We start from the raw sequence: 22,248 nt of genomic DNA, 5'->3' as shown, positions 1-22,248 counted from the left end.
ATTATTTTGCTTGCTTTGGGACATATCTAATAGATACGAAATAGTTCTGCGTTGAACCTTGGTAGTCATTTTTAATTTTCCAAGTTTTTTTGAAGATTGTGAAATTGTTGATATCAACTATAACAAAACTAGTTTTTTATTAATTTATTCATGTATCGATAGTTGAATTTTCTAACTTAAAAAAAAACTTCAAATAATTTTAGGTTTACAAGTTACAAAGATAGTGTAGCAAGTTGACAAACCCTTCATCCAGCTTCTCCTACTTCCATAACCAGAGTACAATTTTAAAGCTGGCTTGGTGCAGTACTGTTATGTGAAGTACAAAATTTATTTGGATTTCACAGTTTTTCATCCATTGTCATTCTAATCCAGGTTTCAGTCTAGGATGCCTTATTGTATTTAGTTTTTGTCTTCTTCGGTGGCAGTTCCTTAGTCTTTCCTTCTCTTTTATGACTGACAATCTTGATATGGAGTGGTCAGAGCTGTTGTTTCTAAACATGTAAAAATTTTTGGAAGCAAAGATAGAAATATCTGACCTATTTAGCTTTTAAAAGATCTCTGTCATTTTAGCAGAATGACTTTGAGTAGAGTAGGACCTCTGTTGGTGTCATTCATTTATGGATTACTTTGTGTCAGTCTATCTGAGTAGAATAGTATGCTGTGTGTTTTGTAGTCCCTTCATAATCAAGAAATTTAAATATTAATTTAAAATAACAATTACAAGCCATCGTATATTATCAGAAATATTTTCCACTCTCAACCACAAGGTTGCCAGTTCAATTCCTCGAGTCCGGCAAGGGATGGTGGGCTGCGCCCCCTGCAACTAGCAACGGCAACTGGACCTGGAGTTGAGCTGCGCCCTCCACAACTAAGACTGAAAGGACAACAATTTGACTTGGGGAAAGAAAAAAAAAGGCCTGGAAGTACACACTGTTCCCCAATGAAGTCCTGTAAAAACAAAAAAAAGAAATACTTTCCATTAAAACTATTTTCCAGAACAAAACAGTGAGAAGAAAAGCGTTGTCTTATGCTTTTTGCATATCTTTTTAATTTCTGGCTTAGAAAAACAAATGGATCCTCTTAACCTACTATGGAAATATATTGTTGGTGTTGGCATATATGAAGAAAATCCAGTTTCACATAGATATGTGGTTGGTAAAAGGAAGATTATTTTATCAGCTCTTTTAAATTTTGGATATTCTTTTTTGATACTATACCAGCACTTGACAAGTGGTAGTTTCTTAAAGTTGCAATGTGGAATATGAAATTATCATTTTGCTTTTTGTATGTTACATTAGAAGCAATTGGTCCGTCTTGAACTTGAAATGAATCTCTTACTCTGCATAATTTTGAAATATACATGCATTGTTCATTGGGAAAACAGTAATTTCCAGATTTATGCAGATCTAAATGTTGACACTTTTCACTATGCAGCATCAAAAAATCACATTCCTTAATATTACCACTATCAAACAATTGCATTCCTTAATATTACCACCATCTCATTAGAGAAAGCGCATGGAGGATTCGGATCATTGGCAACAAATTCTATCACAATGGGCTGAATTTACTCATTTTTTAGGAAATTTCTTTCAAATACCCAGATCTGAATAATCATAGTTTGTCAGTTTTTCTTTTAAGTAAAAATTGTATTCTGCAAGAGAGACTGCTAGGTCAGCTCACAGATCACAGCTGCATAAAAACTCTTCTTTCAGACAGTCATATCCTTAGGTGTGTATGTAACAAGAATATATACCTACTCAAGGACAATACATAATAAAATTAATTTTTATGCAGTGACTGTTACTACAGTTTGGGGCCACTGCCTTGACTCAACACCAGCAGTTTTAACCACCATTGGTTTTGTGCCATGAGTGCAAATGTCAATAAAGTGAAAAAGGCAGATAGATATTTTAGTATTCTGAAAATATGTTTGACTTTCTGAACCCCCTTGAAAGAGTCACAGGTTCCCCAGGATTCTAGGGACCACACTTTAATACTCTCTAATCTAATGTGTGCCTGGAGTTTAGATATTAATACTTAAAATGTTTTCTTCTAAGTTAAAAACAAACCCATTATTAGAGCTCTGAGAAGTTAAGGAGCCTGTCATAGTGTCACTCAACAAATGGCAGAGCTGGAATTTGAAGCTCCAGAGCTGGTTTGACCTCTATTTCTTTCCACTGTACCCTTTGGTTACCTACTTAATTAATAATTGAGAAGTCTTCTCAAGGTAGTACATAGAGTATGATCCTTCTGGATGGGAAGAAAATCAGTTGAGAATGCTTTTTTTTTTTTTTTGTCTTGTGTCTTGCTTTTTATTTTTTCCCTCCAGGATCTGAATGTGGCTCTAGAAAAGCATTGATTTGATCTCACTTTAAGTTCAAACCTCAGCTCTCAAGTGTATCCTTTTGGCTGTTCAGTAGTTTCACCAATGTCAACTGTTTCCTCTCCACCTCTCCTACTAGAGGACTTGATGACTCCCCCTCATACCCACAACTGCTCCTCCCCATGCCTGTTTTCAACTGATTCCCTTACTTGGTCCTTAGAAAATTGAGCGCTCACACACTGTACTAGCTTATGTTTTTTTTGATGTATTTGGTGGATGTCTTTATATTTATCCTGATTTGGTTATTTGGGGTTCTTGAATTAGTGAATTGGTGTATTTCATCAGTGCTGGAATTTACTTACAGTTCAACCTAGAAGAAATTACAATCTTGAATTATCTGGATACTTCATTTTCCATTTTAGTAATAATTGATTATTAATCCATCATCTGATGAATGAATAAACAGAATGTGGCATATCCATACAGTGGAATATCATTCAGCTGTAAAAAGGAATGACGTACTGATACATGCTACAAAATGGGTGGACCTTGAAAGCACACTAAGGAAAGAAGCCAGTCACAAAAGGCCACATGATTTCATTAGCATTAAATGGGCAAATCTATAGAGACAAAGTAGATCGGTGGTTGCCAGGAACTGGGGATAGGGTAGGGGGATAGAAATAGGGAGTGACTGCTAATGGGTACAAGATTTTTTTTTTTTTGAGGGTGAATTTTATGGTATGTAAATTATATCTCAGCTGTTTTTTTTTTTTTGTCGTTTTTAAGCAAACCAGCATATCCATGTGTGTTTAACTTCCCAGGTTAACAGAATATACAGTACCCCCAGAAGACCCCCTCACCCCCCTCCCAATCAGTGCCCTAAGTTATTCTTGGGAGAAAAAAATAGTAGCTGTTTCTACTGCTACTGTTTGCTTCTCAGAAGAAGCCATTGTTTTTGACAAAACCTGAAGCTTTACGCTCTCAACACTTGCCAGGCCTAGCAGGAAACTTTGTAAAGTACCGTTTTAATCAAATGCTTCTTTGTGATTTCATGGTGCCAGTGTGACCTACCTTTGGCAGCAGTAATAGTTCCTACTATTCAAAACAAGTAGCTGTGCACTCTTGACTTGCTTTTTTTTACAGGAACAATACGGAGTGTAAAGTTTTCAAAGAATTTTTTAAAGTATTTTTTTTTTAAGTATCATATATTAGCCTGATCTCTTTATTTGTACCATGGACTTTATTAGCTGCTCCTATTCCCCTCACACCCACAGAGTTATGGGTTATTAATATTGTCTTTTCGGGGAGCCAGATTAGCATTAAAAGTTCTTTTAGTCTGCATATAATTTCTGGTCTTAAATTTTAAAAGAAACTACCCCTAACTTTTTTTTTTTTTTTGCTTTTCAGTGATGTCTTAGCATTGCCCATTTTCAAGCAGGAAGATTCCAGCCTTCCATTGGATGATGAAACTAAGCACCCGCCCTTTCAGTATGTAATGTGTGCTGCAACGTCTCCAGCAGTAAAACTGCATGATGAAACGCTCACTTACTTGAACCAGGGTGAGTATGTTATATTTTTATGGAAGAATTTACAAAAATCCTGAATGGATGTTTTGGCATTTCAGCCTAGATTACTGGCTATGGTTTCAAATTAGATTCTTGTTTTAAGTTTTATGACTTTAGTTAACAAAAGTTGTAGGAATTTTACTGTGTGCCAAAAAATAGTTCGTGGAAACTGATTTGCATAAAAAGGGTCTGTGGAACAAGATTTATTACAGGGCTTTTCAGACAGAATTCAAAGGAGGTTCAAGTAGGAAAAGATGTCAGTTATTTTTAGGAACAGTGGTTTCAATATGGAACTTGAGAATGAATCAGAAGTCCAGCTAGCAAGGAACCTGGATCTCAGACATGAAGCAGATTTGTGCCGAAAATAGACACAAGCTGTAGCAAGACGCAGGCTGTGCCTAAAGTAAATCATGTCATATTTTGTCTGCCCATTCTCTTGTTTATACTTTATGAGAATATTATATGTTGATGATAGGAAAGTGAGAGGGCAGAATGAAAAATAAAGATGTTGGGGTAGAATTTACCTTCAGTAATACAAGAGATTTGTTTTCAGGTGCTATTAGCGGTTTGGGCACAGGCCAGTGTACCTTACTAGTGCAAACAAAAGTACTTTGTTATGCAGGAATTAATTTGTTGGATACATATACTAAAAACATATTGAATTCTGATTTATTTTTAAATTTGAACATTTAGTTGTTATAAAAATAGTACATATTCTTGGTAGAAAAATTGGGAAATGTATCAAGGGATAAAGCTAAAATTGACTGCCGTTGCATACCACCAAGTTAACTAATTAACGTGTAGGTATATTTCCTTGTGTTTATTGTATTTCAAAAAAAATAGAATTAACATCTATTACTTAAAAATACATTGTGTTTATTTTTCTGTCATTAACTAGAATCTTTAATTATTTGAACTTTTGGAAAGAAGCACAGATTTTAGACTATTTACTTGTGATTAATGTTCAGAAATGTGAAAGAATAACTTATTTCTAACTTTTCATATATAAGTTTAGGATCTGTGAGGTTTTACTTCAAGTAATTCCATCTGCAGCACCTATTGCAATACCCTACCTATTAACATAGATTTAGTATTTGTTTGGGTAGGCATGCAGTTATTTGAGATGTAAGTTTCATACTTGGACCTTAAGAGTTTATATAATCTGTTTTAGATATAAAAATACCAGAAGAAACATTGTAGGGGCAAGGATATTCACTATAGCTTTATTTCTAATGACAAGAAAGGAAATAACCTGAATTTTTCTTACTCTGAATGGTTCAATAAGTTCAATTATATGCATACCGTGAGATGAGTGAGTATACTCGCACATACACACACACACATACACCTGTTTAAAGGAACATGTTGGTGTATCTGTCCTTTGGCCTGGGGAAAGTATCCATAATTTATCACTATTACTATTATTGGCTTAATAATAATAGTACACTATAGTATAATAACATAGTATAGTAAAATATAATAGTAGAATAATAATAAACATAGTTCATATTGATAAAAGTTGCAATCTACCATCTATAGTGATGATTTATTGCACTGACATTCTCTGAATGTTTACGTGTATGAAGTATTGTACTAACTACTTTACATGTTAAATTCATTCTCACAATAACCCCAAGAAAAGTTTTATTAATCTATTTTACAGATTTAAAAACTGAAGCTTAGAGCAGTTGATTACCTCGCTTGGTGTCAATTTAGTTAAGGTTAAATGTTTTAAAAATATAAATGAAGTATATACATTAGTGTGCAAAATGTTAAGTTACAGCTCAATGAATTTTTGCATATGTTTCTCCCTTGAAACCACTACCCATGTCTAATATTTCCAGCACCGGAGGAGACTGTCTTGTGTCCCCCTTCCAGGTTATACTCTAGCTTGACTGTTATCAATATAATAAATGGTGATTTTCTTGCACTTGACTCTGCTTACTGTAGTATTACGGATGGGTATTTTCTTGGTTGTAGAATTGCGTTAATTTCTAATAGTCTTTTAAGAAAAAAATTGGGTAGGTGGACTGCATATGTAGACATACAGTAGTACCTCGGTTTTCGAACGTCTCCATTGACGAATATTTCAGTTTAGTATTTCATTAAACGCCGTAAATTTTATGGATCTGTGGTATCATTAGATAGTAAAATTCATGGTAAATTTGCTGTTTTAGGGGTTGATTTTAAAGGTCTGGAACGGATTAATCCCTTTTGCATTACTTTCTATGGGGAAACCATGCCTCGGTTTTCGAATGTTTCAGAACTTGAATGGACTTCCGGAACAGATTATGTTCTAAAACCAAGGTACCACTGTATTTTTTAAAAATATATTTCAATAATCAGTAAAAATACATTCAAATAATCATAAAGGAATTCTACTTTTATATACCTTTTAAAAAATTATAATACCTTTAATATAATGCTTACATGAGTATCAAATACATATATTACAAATATGTATATACAGTTCTTTCACATACTTGTCTCCTAGCATTTATCACTTTGACAAAAGGTTCTGAATCCAATTATTTTTCATGAATTCCCTAAAATTCATGAAAACTTCAGATTTTTTTATAAATCTAATTTTCTAAAGAGAGGCTCCATAGCTCTTTCTAGATTCCATCAAGGTTTGGACCTCATTGAGATGTTGCTGAGTATCTTTCACCCCACCTCATTTAAACCGAAGCACCGGTCCAGACTTAGCAGAATATCGTCAGTTGTACATATGCGGTTTTGATTATTTTACAGAAGCCTTTTCTGCGATACAGTGTAAAGAGAATCAATTATACATATGCAAAATAATCATTAAACTTGATTAATTTTATCCAGGAATTCCAGTAAAATCCCATGGATATTTTTTTAGCTTGAGTGACATTGTCATGGAAAGTTCTTGCAAAGTATACCTCAGTGACACCATTTTGGTAATATCTATGCATCATCTTTGATGGTGAGATGTTAAGTATTGACGCGATTTCCTGTTTACTCTTTTGGTTTTTAGGAATCAGATTATTATTCAATAATAATCCATGAATCAGTTTTCCTGTATTCAAAAGAACTCTTCAGCTCCACAAAGGAAAATGATTTAAAATGGCAACATTGCTTTATTTGTCAAAAGAGGATACCATAACTTTGTAAGAAGCGATTAGATGGGACACAAAGTTGTCCTCCATCAGCTCAAGTTTCATTCCTTCTAAGCTTCCACATGTGAATTTATCTGCATCTATTCTAATAAATGAGAGAGAAATAAAGCAGTCACTTTTTTATTTTTTTCCTACTACAGCAATGCACTGTATAACGATGTTTTGGTCAACCATGGGCTGCATATATGGTGGTGGTCCCATAAGCTTATAATGGAGCTGAATTCCTGTCACCTAGTGACGTCATAGTTGTCATAGCGTTGTAGTGCAGCACATCACTCATGTGGTTGTGGAGATGCTGGTGTAAACAAATCTGTTGTGCTGCCAGTCGTATAAAAGTATAGTACAATTAGGTACAAAACATAATACTTGATGATAACTTACTGTGTTCATGGTTTATGTATTTATTACACTATACTTTTTATCATTATTTTAGATTGCAGTGTTTCTACTTAACTGGAAATAAAAGGTTTGCTGTAAAACAGTATGCTGTGTTACCCAGGCAGCAGCCTCATAACATCTTGTGCTTATTATGTCTCTAGATTGCACCGTTTTCTCTGGTGCTGATTTAATCTTGTGTTTTTTTCATCGTGGCCCCTAAGTGTACAAAACCTACTGCTAATGTTACCAGTAAATGACCATGGCTTGGAAACAAAATAAAAAATGATTAAGGACTATGGAGGTGGAAAAATCATTGATAGTTATTGCCCACCGGTCGGACATGTCTCATTCACCAATGCTACCATCTTGAAGAAGAAAAATAAAGTGACAGAAGCTGTTAAAGGATCTGCTTCATTGACAAGACTAACAAAAGTTGGAGAAGGGTCTATATCAGACATGGAGAAACTTCTAATGATGCACAGAAGTATATCACTCCCAGCCAAAGCAAAAAGTTTGTAGTGTTGGAAAAAAAGGCTGGACCTGACTCTGATGTTGAATTTATTGCTAGCTCTGAGTGTTTTAAATGATTTAAGAATCATCATTCATTACATACTATGAAAGTGAGATTGAGTCTACGAGTGCTGATGTAAAGGCAGCTGAAGAATTTTTGAAAACTCTATAAGCTGATTGTGGAAGAAAATTACTTGCCAGAGCAAATATTCAGTATGGATGAAACCTTCGTATCCTGGGAACAGATGCCTATAAGGACTTTAATCTATAAGGAGGGCAAGTCAATGCCAAGTTTCAAGGCTTTTAAGGATAGCATAACAGTCTTACTTGGGGGCAATGTTGCAGGCTACAAACTGAAACCCTCTGTGATCTGGCACAGAACCCAGGGCCTTCAAGCATATCAATAAGCGCATCCTGTCAGTGTACTACAGAAGCAATGATAAGTCACGGATGACTCAGCTCCTCTTCCAAGATGCCCTCCTGAATTGCTGTGCCAGCGAAATGGAGAAGTACCATTTGGAGAATAACATACCTTTCAAGATTTTGATTGTTGATAATACTCCCAGACATTCACCTTTTCGTTATCTTCATCCCAATATGAAAGTGGTATTTCTCACTCTAAACACCAGCTCTTTGATCCAACCAATGAATCAAGGAGTTATAGCCACTTTTAAGACTTACTACCTGAGGAGGACCTTTGTCCAGGCTATTGCTGCAACTGAGGACGACACTGATGCAATTCTGGAAGGATTACAACATCTATGACTGCCTCAGGAACCTTGCTTGGGTTGTTGTCACCAAGGAATGTATGAGTAACATCTGGAAGAAGACACTTAAGAAGTTTGTCCACGACTTGAAAGAAGAAATTTGTCCACGATTTCAAAGGGTTTGCTAAGAGTAAGGAGGTTGCAAAAATCAAAGCTGTGGTTGAGATGGCAAACAACTTGAACCTGGGTGTGGATGAGAATGCATTGAGGAGTTGCCAGAGGGGGTCCTGAGAAACTGGCTAATGTTGGAACTGGAGCAGGAACTCATAGCCAAAGAGTCAAGAGAAAGGAAACTGCAGGAGATGAAGAACCCCCAAGAAAATTCACAATGAAGGGTTTGGCAGAAGCTCTTGCAGACCTCAACAAACTTCTTAAAAAATTTGAAAACATGGACTTCAACACTGAAAGGTTTTCATTAAATAGAGGACTGTTTATGGTGCATTATCTGCTTATGAGCAAATCTATGATGAAAGAAAGAAGCCAAGCAAAGCACCATGGACATATTTCTAAAAAGAGTGACACCTCCTCCAGAAGAGCCCCAGGCAGGTCCTTCAGGAGGTGTTTCAGAAGAAGGTATTGTCATCAGAGGAGGTGACAGCTCCATGTGTGTTACTTTCCCTGAAGGACTTCGGGTGGGAGACAGTGAGACTAATGACCCTTGACCTTGTATCTAATATGTGTTTCTGTCTTTGTTATTTTAAATCAACAAACTTAAGCTAGGTTTTATATACTAAAGATTAATCTTAGATCACGTGAACTTGAAAAATATTTGGGCTAGTTTCTATATTTCTGAGAATTTTTAAATGCCCAATTCTTAACAGGCACTTGCCTTTAAATTGTAACAATACCATCCGGAGGTGGAAAATTATCTTGCTTGCACTTACAGCACACATATATTTAGACACACCGACAGACAGACACAGAGACCCTTTAGCTGAGAAAAACTCACTAATTTATAAAAGAATTGGATTCCAATTTTGCCCTGGAGGCATTTAAAATTTCTATCTGTCCTTAACAAGTCAAGTTCCAAATGATCTTCCCTCTTTTAAAATAAGGACAACCAGTTTTAATACCTCAAAGAATTGGGTTGACATCTAAGTGACATCATAGGTTGATCTAGCTGAATCTTTTTGAAGTTTCAAGAGACCAATTAAATGTTTCCCATTCATTCTGCCTAATTTTATGGGCGGCTTTTTCTAATTGTGAGTGCAAAAATTAATTTAGAAGTATCAAAGGACTCTTATCTCGGCCACCTTCCTGCATGAGTATTAATGGGAGGCTAACTGTCATGGGCTTTGTTGGCCTGGGAGGCATGATTTCCCGTGTTAATTTTTAGATCTTTAGAGTCTGAACAAACTTCTAGGGAAAACCAGCCTTTATGTGCACGTCTGCAGACAAGCCAATGCAGTGACAGGCAATCTCACAAAGATTCGTAGTCACCTAAATAAGAATACTCGAGCAAGGGCCGGTAAGAACTGACTAGATGCCTCCAGAAGAGCACAGTCCCCTCTCGGCGAATTCATTCCAGGGTGCCCTGCCATTCTCCTCAGGGCTCCCACTGGCTTCTCTGGAATCGGCTGTGCTACTTCACTGGATGATTCCCAGCGTCCATTTCCACCACTCTGGATTCAGGGATCTGAACAACTGTCATCACCCCATTGGCTATTCACCCCAACAATTTCAGAGCTAAAGAGAGTTCAGTTGTCATTTAACTCGCAAAGGTTTTGTCCACTGTCAGTAAGCAGTCCAATTAAAACACCAAAATTAAAAGCAGCAACCCTTTTTCCTTTCCCTGGGTTGTCTCAACTCTTACCCACCTCGAGGATTTTCTAAGAAGTTCAAATAAAATCATGACCTACTACTACTAACAGCAAGGAATCATAAAATTCCAAGAGAAACTCACCCAAACTCACCCCAATGTGAAGCAGGTAGCTTGGGGGACACATTGGGCCCTTGCTAATACCTAGCACCACATCCAGGTCTGCAGGGTCGTCCTGGGTGGGCTTTTCAGAATCATGCTGACTACACCAAGTAAATGTCAATATAAAAACATACAAACCTGTAGAGAATATTTATAAGAGTATTTGAGCCAAACTGATAACATATGCCAGAGAGCAAGATCTCAAATGCTCCCTTTATGTCTTTGATTTTAACAAAAAAGTTTAAAATATAAACTTTTTAAAATAAAAATAGAAGAAAGCTTATAGAATAAGGACATAAAGAAAACTTTCATACAACTTTGCAGTGTTTTTTTGTTTTAAGCTAAAAAATATTTATAAAAAAATTATAAAGTAAAAATAATTTCACTAAGCTAAGGTTCATTTGTTATTGAAGAAAGAAAAATTTTTTAATAGATTTATGTAGCCTACGCAAAGACAATTTTTAAAGCCTACAGTGGTGTGTAGTAATATCCTAGGCCTTCACATTCACTCATCCACCCAGGGCAGCTTCTAGTCCTGCAAGCTTCATTCATGGTAAGTGCCCTTTTCAGGGACCCTCATTTTTTATCTTTTATATCATAACATTACTGTGTCTTTCCTATGTTTAGATACACAAATACTTCCCATTGTGTTACAGTTGCCTACAGTATTCAGTGCAGTAACATGCTCTACAGGCTTGTAGCCTAGGAGCAGTAGGCTGTACCATTTAGTCTAGGGGTGTAGTCGGCTAGACCATCTCGGTTTGTATCCATGCACTCTCTGATGTTTGCCTGACAAAATTGCCTAATGATAGATTTCTCAGAACGTATACCTCTTGGTAAGCGACACAACTGGACTTGGAAATAATGGTGACAATTAATGAAAGTATAATTATCTCCATTTTCCTATGATATTAAAGCTTTAGAGGGAGTAATTTTTCCTATAGTTATCTATTTAGATTATTGACCATACTTTTTATAAAGATTTAAATCCCAAGTTTTCTGATTCCAAATTTCATTTTCTTAACCAGTAAATCTTCATAATAAAATATTTTTAGTGTTGTTTTAGTTGTCACATTTTAAATTTAGTAGTTTAAATAGATGATTTTATATACGTGATTCAACATTCAAAAGGTGTGCAAGAGTATACAATACAATATCTTCTTTCCCTGTCTCCCAGTTATTTAGTCTGCTCATCTCAGGTAGCCACTGAATTAGAACGATCTTTGAAGCCTATGGAGATTCTAATCATGTTTTATGAGTCTTTGTATAACAGAAATACTGTATAGTTACTATTTTATTGAATTTATTCCAATAAGATTTTTTATGTAATGAGTGCATCATATGCTTAAATGTGGCTGGGAATGTAATGTAATGGTCTTACCACTAAAGGACGAAACTTAAAAAAGAACTTCTGTCTCAAAGGTAATTCCTGGTAGAAGCTGTTACACATAATTGCCAATGAAATAAAACTGGCCAGGATATATATACCTCTGCTCCCTATTGGATATCCTTGTGCACATTATTCAAAGAACGTTTTTGTTTCTTTTAATTGTTTCCACTGGTTATATTGGCCAGTGATTAAAATGGGTCTTTTCTGCGTTGTAGTGGTGAGGGAGAGAGGGCAGCAGTGAGTAGTAGTTATCAGCAATCTCTGGAGCTGGACTGCCTGTGTTTAGATCCCATCTCACCACTTGCTAGCCCTGACACGTTCCTTAATTTCATACCTCCATGAGGTAGTTGAGAATTAAATTGAGTAATACATGTAATGCATTTATAAGCTGGCCGGCACAACATGAGCTTTTGCTGCTGTTGCTATTATTCATAACTAAGTAACTTTAATCGTTTCTCATTGTACTGGAAGACCAAGTATTTAGACATCAGTTTATGTATTAGTGTACTGTTTCATCTGGATGAGCAATTTTTACAAATGGTTGGAATGCAACCCTGAGGGCTAGATAACCTGTGTAATGACTCAGGAAGTTTGCCAGGTCTGTATGATTATAATCTTTTAAATAAACCTGTCACTGTCAGAGTTTTGAATTGTAGGAATATCATGTTTACACTGCTTAGCAACTGGTAGTCAGAATAATGGTTTCCCAAAGATGTCCATGTCCTCCTAATCCCCAGAACCTGTAAATGCTTTTACCTTATATAACAAAAGGGACTTTGCGTGTATGATTAAATTAAGGATGTTGGATGGGGAGAGTATCCTGCATTATTCAGGTGAATACAATGAAATCACAAGGGTCCTTAAAAGTGAAAGAAGCAGGTAGGAGTCAGATTTGATGATGCTGTCTGTAACTGGCTTTGAAAGTGGAGGAAGGGACCTTGACCCAAGGGATGTAGACTACATGGAGAAGTAGAAAAAAGCAAGAAATTGATTCCCCTTGAGTCTCCAGAGGAGCACAACCCTGCTGACAACTTGATTTTTTTTTTGTTAACCCCAGTAAGACCCATTTGGGATTTCCCAAACTCCAGAACTGTATCATCATACATTTGTATAGTTTCAAGCCACTAAGTTTGTGGAGACGTGTTGTAGCAGCAGTTGGAAACTAACACATCATTCAAGGCAAATGTGTACTAGGTGGATGATTTCCAAAGTGGTACAGGATGAGCCAGTGTTCTGTGCGTTAGAGCTGTTTCCATCGGGTGGCCATCATTTGCTCTCAGATCGTGGACACGCTGCATCCTGCAGTACCTCTGAGGGGTCTGGAAATGGGTGTCTGATGAACTCAAGCTCGCTTCTGTTTGTGTGTGTAAAAACATGTACGTATATTCAAATAATGTGGACTGTACACGTGTAATGAATATATGTGAACAGAAGAGCGTTTGTGGAGCTTATATGTGTAATGGAGCAAGAGCTCTCCTACACTGCAAGATTTACAGTCCTGTCACTGTCAGACAAGTGAGTGACTAATGAATTTTGGTTACTTGTAAAGGAATCATAGTGCAGTTTACTTTAAACAGCTTTAGAGTGACTTAGTTCTGAATTTTAACATCAACAACAAAATTGGGAGTAAAAGCAACTTTTAAAATCTTGTTACCTATAATTGTACAGTGGCTCATACAGCATTGTATTTAATGAGCCTTATGTAAAATGATATAAATGCGTAATCAGACATTCCAAACCAGGCCATTTTTCTCTTTGGGACAGTGTTCATCATAACATATTGTACAGTATTTGTTCAGCTACTGAGAAAAGATGGTTAGTTCTTAATCCTTTTACTCAGAGCTTTTTGAGTATAAAATTATTCCCAGGAGTAGGTCCTGAACGGGTTGTGTTGGAAATAGCATTGACTGACCGGACATTTATAGCTTTACGTAAAGCAGCGCTACTCTAGCTTCAGCATGCAATGGGATCACCTAGAGGGCTTATCAGAACATGAGTTCTGGACCCCATAGTGGGGCTGGAGAACTTACCTTTTTTTTTTTTTTTAACTTTTAAAAATTTCTTTTACGTGTCTTTTTCCAGGACCCATCAGCTCCAACTCAAGTAATTGTTTCAGTCTAGTTGTGGAGGGCGCAGCTCACAGTGGCCCATGTGGGGATCGAACCTTCAACCTTGCTAAGAGCACCGCGCTCTAACCACCTGAGCTATCCAGCCGCCCCGAACTTAACATTTCTGATAAATTTCCAGGTGACACTGATGCTGCTAGTCTGGGGACCATGCTTAACTTTTTACTACTTTGAATATTCAGGCAAATATGTGAGCCTCTCCTCACCACCACTTTTTATAGATGGATTTCCTCACAGAAGGGTTGGCACCTAGGGGCTGTATGGACCGTTCTTTGGCCATGGATTGGTCACTGCCAGTAGTCTCCCGTTAAAGCTCGTTACTCACCTTCTGCCTCTTGGGTAGCTGTTGCTGAAGAATACTTGCCATTGTGTGATACCATCAAGAAAAAGAGTAAATTCTGTGTAATCTTAACTTCCTCAGATAGAAATTGGAACAAGTTTTCCAAGTTGTGTTGATGCCTTAAAGTGGCAGTTTCTGTGTTACTGAACAGTAGAAGTAGAGTTATAAACTGTATTTGTGTTTTCCTATGCCTGAGTAGCAGTCCTCTGCTCTTAGGTAACTTTGTGGTGTAAAAAAACTGTAGTCCCGACATGGAACCATGGAGGGTGGAGTAAACCAACGGACTCTACCCTTCTGCAGGGGTTTAGTTGGAATAGGCTGCTGGTGTTTTACAGTTCCAGCTGAGTCTTTGATAACGTCACACCTCATGATATGAGTGAGACTTCTAAGCCCCTGGAGTTATTCCAGGTTGGCTCATTGCTGCTGTTAGATCAGAAATACCTGTTCATTTAAGGCCAGATTCTACTTGGAGAATTTTATAATAATTAACCATTTTTAGCTACTTTGCAAATGGCTTTAAGGCCCTAGGGAATAGCATGCCTGTTCAATTAAAAATATTCGTGTGTCAATTAACGACATTCTGAGAAATGTGTCATTAGGTGATTCTGTCATCATACGAACACCACAGAGCGCATTTACACAAACCTGGATGGTCTAGCCATTTGCTCTGAGGCTACAAACCTGTACAGCATGTTGCATTACTGAATACTGTAGGCAACTGTAACACAATGGTAGGTATATGTGTATCTAAATATAGAAAAAGTACAGTAAAAATATGGTATAAAAGATAAAAAATGGTACTTGTATTAGGGCACTTAACCATGAATGGAGCTTGCAGGACTAGAAAAGTTGCTCTAGGTGAATCAGTGAGTGGTGAGTGAATGTGAAGGCCTAGGACATTACAGTAATGTCGTGCTACGACCTTATGGTGGCTACATCACTGGGTGATAAGAATTTTTTAGCTCCATTATAATCTTATGGGACCACCTACATACTATGTGGTTTGTTGTTGACCAAAACGTCATTATGCAGGTTAGCTTTAGTTCTTGTTTTAAAGTTCTATATTAGGACCTTAGAAATAAATGTTTTAAACTTAGCTGAGGTAGGGTGTCACATCTTGGGCTCCATGTTGCTCTGGACTCCATCTGAGGGAACTAGCCTTAGAGTCTACAGTCAAAGGTAAATGGGAACATGAATTCACAACAGGTGTATTTTTCCCCCTTATTTTTATTGGGGAACTGTGTGTTTTTCCAGGATCCATCATCTCCCAGTCAAATGGTTTTCTTTCAGTCTAGTTGTAGAGGGCGCGGCTCACTGGCCCATGTGGGAATTGAACCAACGACGTCGGTGTTATGAGCACTGCGCTCTAACCCACTGCGCCAACCAGACTCCCAGTTGTATTTTTCAACTCTTGTCAGTGCTTTTGCATTTCTAAGCTAAAAAAGAGTAAAAAAATCTAAACAGGAAAAGTAAATTCAGAAGATAAGCTAAAAGTAGGACTAGCAACTCAGAATACTGCTGTTTATATTAATTTTGTACTTCATTAGTAGTGGAACCTTCTTTATATTTCAGTTAGAACATAGACTGATATTTCTGGAAGCTGTGCAGCTAAAAGAATTACGGAAAGGTATCAAATAGAAGTAGAAATTAAACCAGTAAAAGTCTGGTAGTTCACTCAGTGGATATATTACCTTTGAAGAAAATTATTGATGGAGAGGGATTTCAAAATTAGTTGAGGGACATATAGTTTCCAATAGGGAAACCATTTGAAGCATAAATGTTTCAGAACCTCTCTTTAAAAGAAAAAAAAAACACTTGGTTTTAGAATAGAAATCTGTAGTGCTTTAATAACAGAAGCAACAAATCTTGAGGTCTATTTGTGGAAACAGATTGAACTTTATATTGAGCACAGAAGTATCGTTGTTAGATTGACTAGGAAAAAACATACAAAAGAAGATAGGACCATTGAGATTTCTTCCTTAGTTTGATTTTTTCAGTCCTGAGAATTTTGAGTTTTTGATGATCACAAGATAATCCTGGTGAGACAAGTTGTCTCTCCCTCGCTGGCAGCCACATGATAGGGCTTCCAGGACATTGCACCTTGTCTAGCTCCCCCCTCACTGACTGCTTTTTGGGGTTACTCTCTTTATCCCAGAGAAGTTCCTTGGCCCTCTTCTCTTTTTCACCGCTCACTCCTTAGATGATCCTGTCTTTAACTTTACTTACAACTGTACCCTGAAAACTGCCCTATTATCTGCAACTGGTATCTCTTCCTCCTAGCTTCATATTTGTATGTTAATTTTATTACTGACTTGGATGTCCAAAGAGTATCTCAGACATCATGTATTCAATTGCACTCTTGATTTTTTTTTCCCCCCACGTCTCCTTGTGATCGGCCCCAAGTCAAGAAATTCCTCAGCCAAAACTCTGGAGTAATCCTCAACTCTTCTTTCACACTTTCCATCTAATACATGAGACAGTGCTTAAGCTCCATCTTCAGAATGTGTCCAGAGAGTACCTGCTTCTTCAATGTCCTCTCATATATAATCAGTATATGAGTGTGACTGTTGCCCTTTCATCTCAACAACTCAAACTAGAGATTTACACTAATTCTAACCTGACAGGTGAAAAATGATTTCAGTGCAGTTTTCATTTTCATTTCTCTAATGGAGATTGACTGTCTTAATATGTTTAAGAACTGTTGCCGTTTCCTTCTTTTGTTAACCATATGTTCATGTCATTTGCTTTTTTTTTTTTTTCAAGGGATGTTGGACATTTGTTAGCAATTTTGTAGTTCTCCATGAATTAGGGAGATGAGTCATTTGTAATGTGAGTTGCAGAATCCCCGGGTTGAAGGATACAGCATTTAACTTGTTAACAGGTGCAGCCAGACTGCCTTTTAAAAAGACTATCAGTTTATATCCCCCACATTTTATGTGCTTATTTCTCTTTCATTCTTGCCCACTTGATTTTTAATTAAACATTTTTTGATCTGATAATCAGCACAAACATTTTGTTGGGTTTTATTTCTTGAATTTTTAAAATAAAGCATATGGATATCGTTGAAAAATTTTCAATGTGTAATGGCACATTTTTCAACAATAACCATATGCTTTATTTTAAAAATTACCCCTTACTGTTCTTTCTCAGTTCATTATTAAATATGCTGCAAATTTAGCTTTTTTAAAATGCCTCTTGCCATGAAGGTGTTTTTTAGTGTTAATCTCAATTTGTTGAATGAATTTAAGGACTATCCTTAGTAACATACTATGTATATAGTTTTCTTTTGTCAGCCTTGGAATGGCTTGGTTATATTTGGATGACCCTTTGTTGTATTTTTGACCCTATGATCTATTTTTTATAAGTCCCTTTGGGATGTGGACGAGATATTGGTAGTTATATCATAAAGCACTTCAACTTCATATGGTACTAGAAGCACTCTTTAATTCCCACCGATTTTCTACATATCAAATTGTACTGTCATATTTAATAACATAATCCAGAAGTCATGTTTGTGGGTTTGGAAGTACGTTAGTAACTTTTGGCAGCAGCTTGTTTTCCTAATTATATACATTAGTGCATGAATATCTATTTTTGTTTTCTTATGGATACTGATGGTGAGAAAATATGAGTTGGGTTCATTGGACACAAGGGAGAAGGCTCCAGGACTAAAATTCGACCTTGGCTCATGCATAAAAACCTGTACACAAATGTTCATAATGTCCTTATTCATAATAGGCAAAAGGTGGAAACAACCAAAATGCCCATCAGCTGATGAATAGATGAACAAAATTTGATATGCAACAGAATATATTTGGCAATAAAAAGAAATGAAGTACTAATACATGCTGCAATGTGCATGAACCTTGGAAACAAGCTTAGTAAATGATGCCAGTCACAAAAGGTCACATATTGTGTGATTCCATTTATATCAAGTGTCCAAAGTAGGCAAATCCTTAGAGACAGGAAGTAGGTTGATTAATGGTTGCAAGGGACTTGGAGTGGGGGAGTGGTGAGCAGTGACTGCTAATGTGTATGAGTTCTTTTTGGGTGATGAAAATGTTCTAAAATTGGTAGCAGTGATGGTTGCACAACTTTGAATATACTAAAAACCAATTGTATACTTAAAAGCGTGACTTATGATATGTAAATTATCGCAATAAAGCTGTTATAGAAAATTGGTCTCAGATAATGCATGTATGCATAATATAAATTTAATATGAGAGAGTAATAGATGAGAATGAAAATAAATTGACAGAGAAACTCTTCAGTCTTATGTAATACTATAAGAAGAAAAAGATTGTGATTTGCAGGAAAGAGAAAGGTGAACCTGAATTTGCTTTTCTAGCAAATTAACATTGGATAATTGTATGTTTTGAGAGACAGTTAAATTCTTATGGTAAACAGAGTAATACTCTTTAAATAGGTCAGTCTTATGAAATTCGGATGCTGGATAATCGGAAAATGGGAGACATGCCTGAGATCACTGGAAAATTGGTAAAGGTAAGGTCATTCCCTTAAAATTCCTAAGAGATATTGCGTTGATTTTTAAAAAGCAGATTTGCTGCAAGAATTTATACAAAAACGTTATTTCTCTTTAAGACGTAATGGCTATAATAAAACTCCTAACTTTTTGAGCCATATTTTGTTAACTCATCTGTAAAATAGGAATTATACCATGTTTCCCTGAAAATAAGACCTAGCCGGACCATCAACTCTAATGCATCTTTTGGAGCAAACATTAATATAAGACCTGGTATTATATTACATTATATTACATTATATTATACCCGGTATTATACTATATTATATTATACCAGTGTTACATTACGTTACATTGTATTATACCCAGTATTATATTATATTATATTATATTATATTATATTATATTATACTTGGTCTTATATTAAAATAATACCGGGTCTTATATTAATTTTTGCTCCAAAAGACACATTAGAGCTGATGGTCTGGCTGGGTCTTACTTTCGGGGAAACATGGTAGCAGTTACTGGGTGAAGCAAATGTGAAAGCCCTTTGGAAAGGTACCATAGAAAAATTAATTTGGCTGTGGTGGGGGGTTGAGAACTACCACCACTACAAAAACTTTGTTTCTCTTTAAAAGATAATAGGGAAATGTAAATGTTAAAACGAAGCTTTAAAAAGTCCTTTAATTTCACCTCTTAAAATATCTGTAAGTAAAACTGGAAAACTCTATTCACCCTCCTGATGTATCTGAATAGAGAAGCCAATCATTACAGGGATAGGAGGTGTAGCCATTGGCAGTCAACCGTTGCTTTTAGGATATACGAGTATATATCTTCAGAACCATCCCTACCCACTCTAGTGTCATGCAAGGTGGGTCCTTCTAGCCTCTCTACTTATCGTGCACCACAGTTTATTATAAATTGGATAGCATTGCAGGGCAAGGTTTATGGAAGAAGTTTAATTAGGAAAAGGCAGATCTTCAGTGTGGCTAAGTGTAAATGAAAGAGGAACGGGCATGGGTTCTCCCTATCTTTCCATCATCTACAGAGAGGCGTATTATGGCCTGGGTGATGCTGGGCCCTCAGTTGGAGAGGCATTCTAGTGGACTCTCCCCTCTGTGGATCTATGTTTTTGGTGGGCGAGCATGTGAAAGGCAGTCTTGGTGTAGAGGGGATGGATACTAATACTAATGCTAGCGAATTTGGCATGTCTGGGAAAGCCAGCTGCCCAGCACCTGGAGGCCTGAGAGTCTTTGCGATATTTTAGTATTCTTCCCACTCCAGGGGGCAGGAAGCCCTCAGTCCTATGAGAGGTTAAGGGAAGAGCTAGGGGGTGTCTGGTCCCCACTGGATCATTGTCTTGCCAACCTTGAGTGACCTCCCAATTTCTTCTTACGACTCCCGGGACTCCCAGCAAACTTGGAACATAAGGAGAATGGTTATTTGCCTATTCTTACATTTACCATCTGCACTTTGAGTGTGTCATGTTTGTGTTCAGTGGGTTTGGTCATTTCCCTAGAGGGTGAATCAGATGGTCTTCATTTTTTATTTCCTTCTGTTGTCATTCTGACCTGTAGCAAACACTGATTGGGTTCACCTTTTAAGAAACTCATCAGCACCCATATGACACCATACATTGTGATAGCATGGTACCATGTCAGACGGTTGCTGGATTTGTGGTGATCACTTCTTTAGGTATATAAATGTTGAATAACTATGGCGTACACCTGAGAATTAATATAATATGTCTGTAGCTGTATTTTAATAAAAATCTTTTAAAGAAAAAAAAACTCATCAGCATTGTTCTCAGTGAGCACGCCCTATTTGGATTGGCTGAGCTCTAATGACAAATAACTATGGCTTGGTCAAGGAGCCAGACTAACAGCTCTCATTTTCCAGTGTCTAGGAAACTTAGAAATGCGAAGGTTTTCTCAGCATGCCCTGGTTCCAGCTAGCTTGTTGTCAGACAAGCCTTGGGCAGCACCTGACCCTCCTTTGGACAGATCTGCCAGTTTTACTACTCCTGGTTAAAATTCAACCTAGTAATATATTTTTTAAGGGAAGATGTGAGTGAACTCGTATGTCACCATGAAAGTTATATTTGATGACTCCGAGATGCTGGGTTTAAAATAAAAAAAAGTGTCAAAGTGTTGAAAAATTGTTTTAATTCAGGATTACTCTATAAAATGGAATAGGGCTCGATGAGCCCTGTTTTGAGACCCTTAAAACTGGATCCAAAAATGTTGTGTTTTTTTTTAATTTTATTATGGTAAAATTCAAATATACCCAGAAATAGAGAGATATATATCTCTATATATATATCATGTGGGGGGCGTATGATAAGCACACTAATATCATGAGTTCTCATAATAAGTTCCCTGCCAGCTACAGTAGTTCAGTCTTGTTTCATCTATTCCCCCCACGCTTTCTTTCTTTCTTTCATTTGCTGGACTATAGAATTTACTAATTCATGATTTTAACTCGCACTGTAAATAATATTTTAACTGAGTCATCCTTCATGACTGTTCAGTGTTCTGAGGAAAGTATAACAAACTTTGGCATCTAGATCAAATGCCAAAATCAAGCTGTCATCAAAGCATTGAAGAAAGTCAATTCTGAAGCGGTTTGTCACCAATCAGTGAAGGCAAGCTGGCTTTGTAGGGCAGTTACCGGAATAGATTTAAAAATAACCAGTTTGATAGGTGAGACTTAGTGTTTAAAATACTTTTGGCAAACATACCTGTCAGATTAACTTGGAGTGGCAGGGTCAATGCAGTTGTAGCATGACTGCTTTAAACTCAACTTCCTTGGATTTCATTCCATACTAAGACATATAGAAACATTTAATACACAAAATTAATGCAAGTTAAGAAACTAAGACAGAACTAAGTCTTCCTCATGAGGTAATGGACTGTTAACAGTAGACAAACCATCCAGCAGAGATCCTCCCAAGTGCAGACTGGATGTTGTGCTGACGTTACACCAGCATGTTCTACCTAGACAGAAGCACTGTTTTGAAAGTATCAGTATCTCTAAACACTTAATTTACAGATTGGAAAGGGTTACTTTTTTAAAGGTCTTAAATCAGTTTCCTCTTCCACTTGATAAGCCACATGTCTGATTTTTGCTAGATATGCCAGAATACATCCAGTTATATCTTGAGAGCTTTCCTGGGATTCATAGCGACAGTCTGCTACTGCCAAATTTTTAAAGAATTTTTAAAAATCACACACTTCTTCAGCTAGAGGATCCCTAAAATAATCTGCAGCCATCTAGAGTGTAATTTCCTGGCCCCATGA

General features: G+C 36.7%; 1 protein-coding gene across 6 annotated transcripts in view; it reads left to right on the top strand.

The window, feature by feature from the left end:
• UBP1 (upstream binding protein 1) overlaps positions 1–22,248 on the top strand; it is a 54,309-nt gene that overhangs the window by 4,707 nt on the left and 27,354 nt on the right. For all 6 annotated transcript variants that reach the window (XR_013994918.1, XM_081073109.1, XM_081073108.1 and 3 more), the window contains 2 exons: positions 3,734–3,885; positions 18,893–18,969. Coding sequence is in view for 5 of the 6 variants with exons in the window: in XM_081073109.1 (XP_080929235.1) it covers positions 3,734–3,885; positions 18,893–18,969 (229 nt within the window). In the remaining variant the exon portion in view is untranslated. The remainder of the gene's footprint in view (positions 1–3,733; positions 3,886–18,892; positions 18,970–22,248) is intronic.

The sequence above is a fragment of the Rhinolophus hipposideros genome (genome assembly GCF_964194185.1).
Source record: "Rhinolophus hipposideros genome assembly, chromosome: 14".
Taxonomy (NCBI): Eukaryota; Metazoa; Chordata; class Mammalia; order Chiroptera; family Rhinolophidae; genus Rhinolophus; species Rhinolophus hipposideros.
The sequence above is the reverse complement of the archived record's forward strand: the minus strand, read 5'-3'. Positions and strand labels throughout refer to the sequence as shown.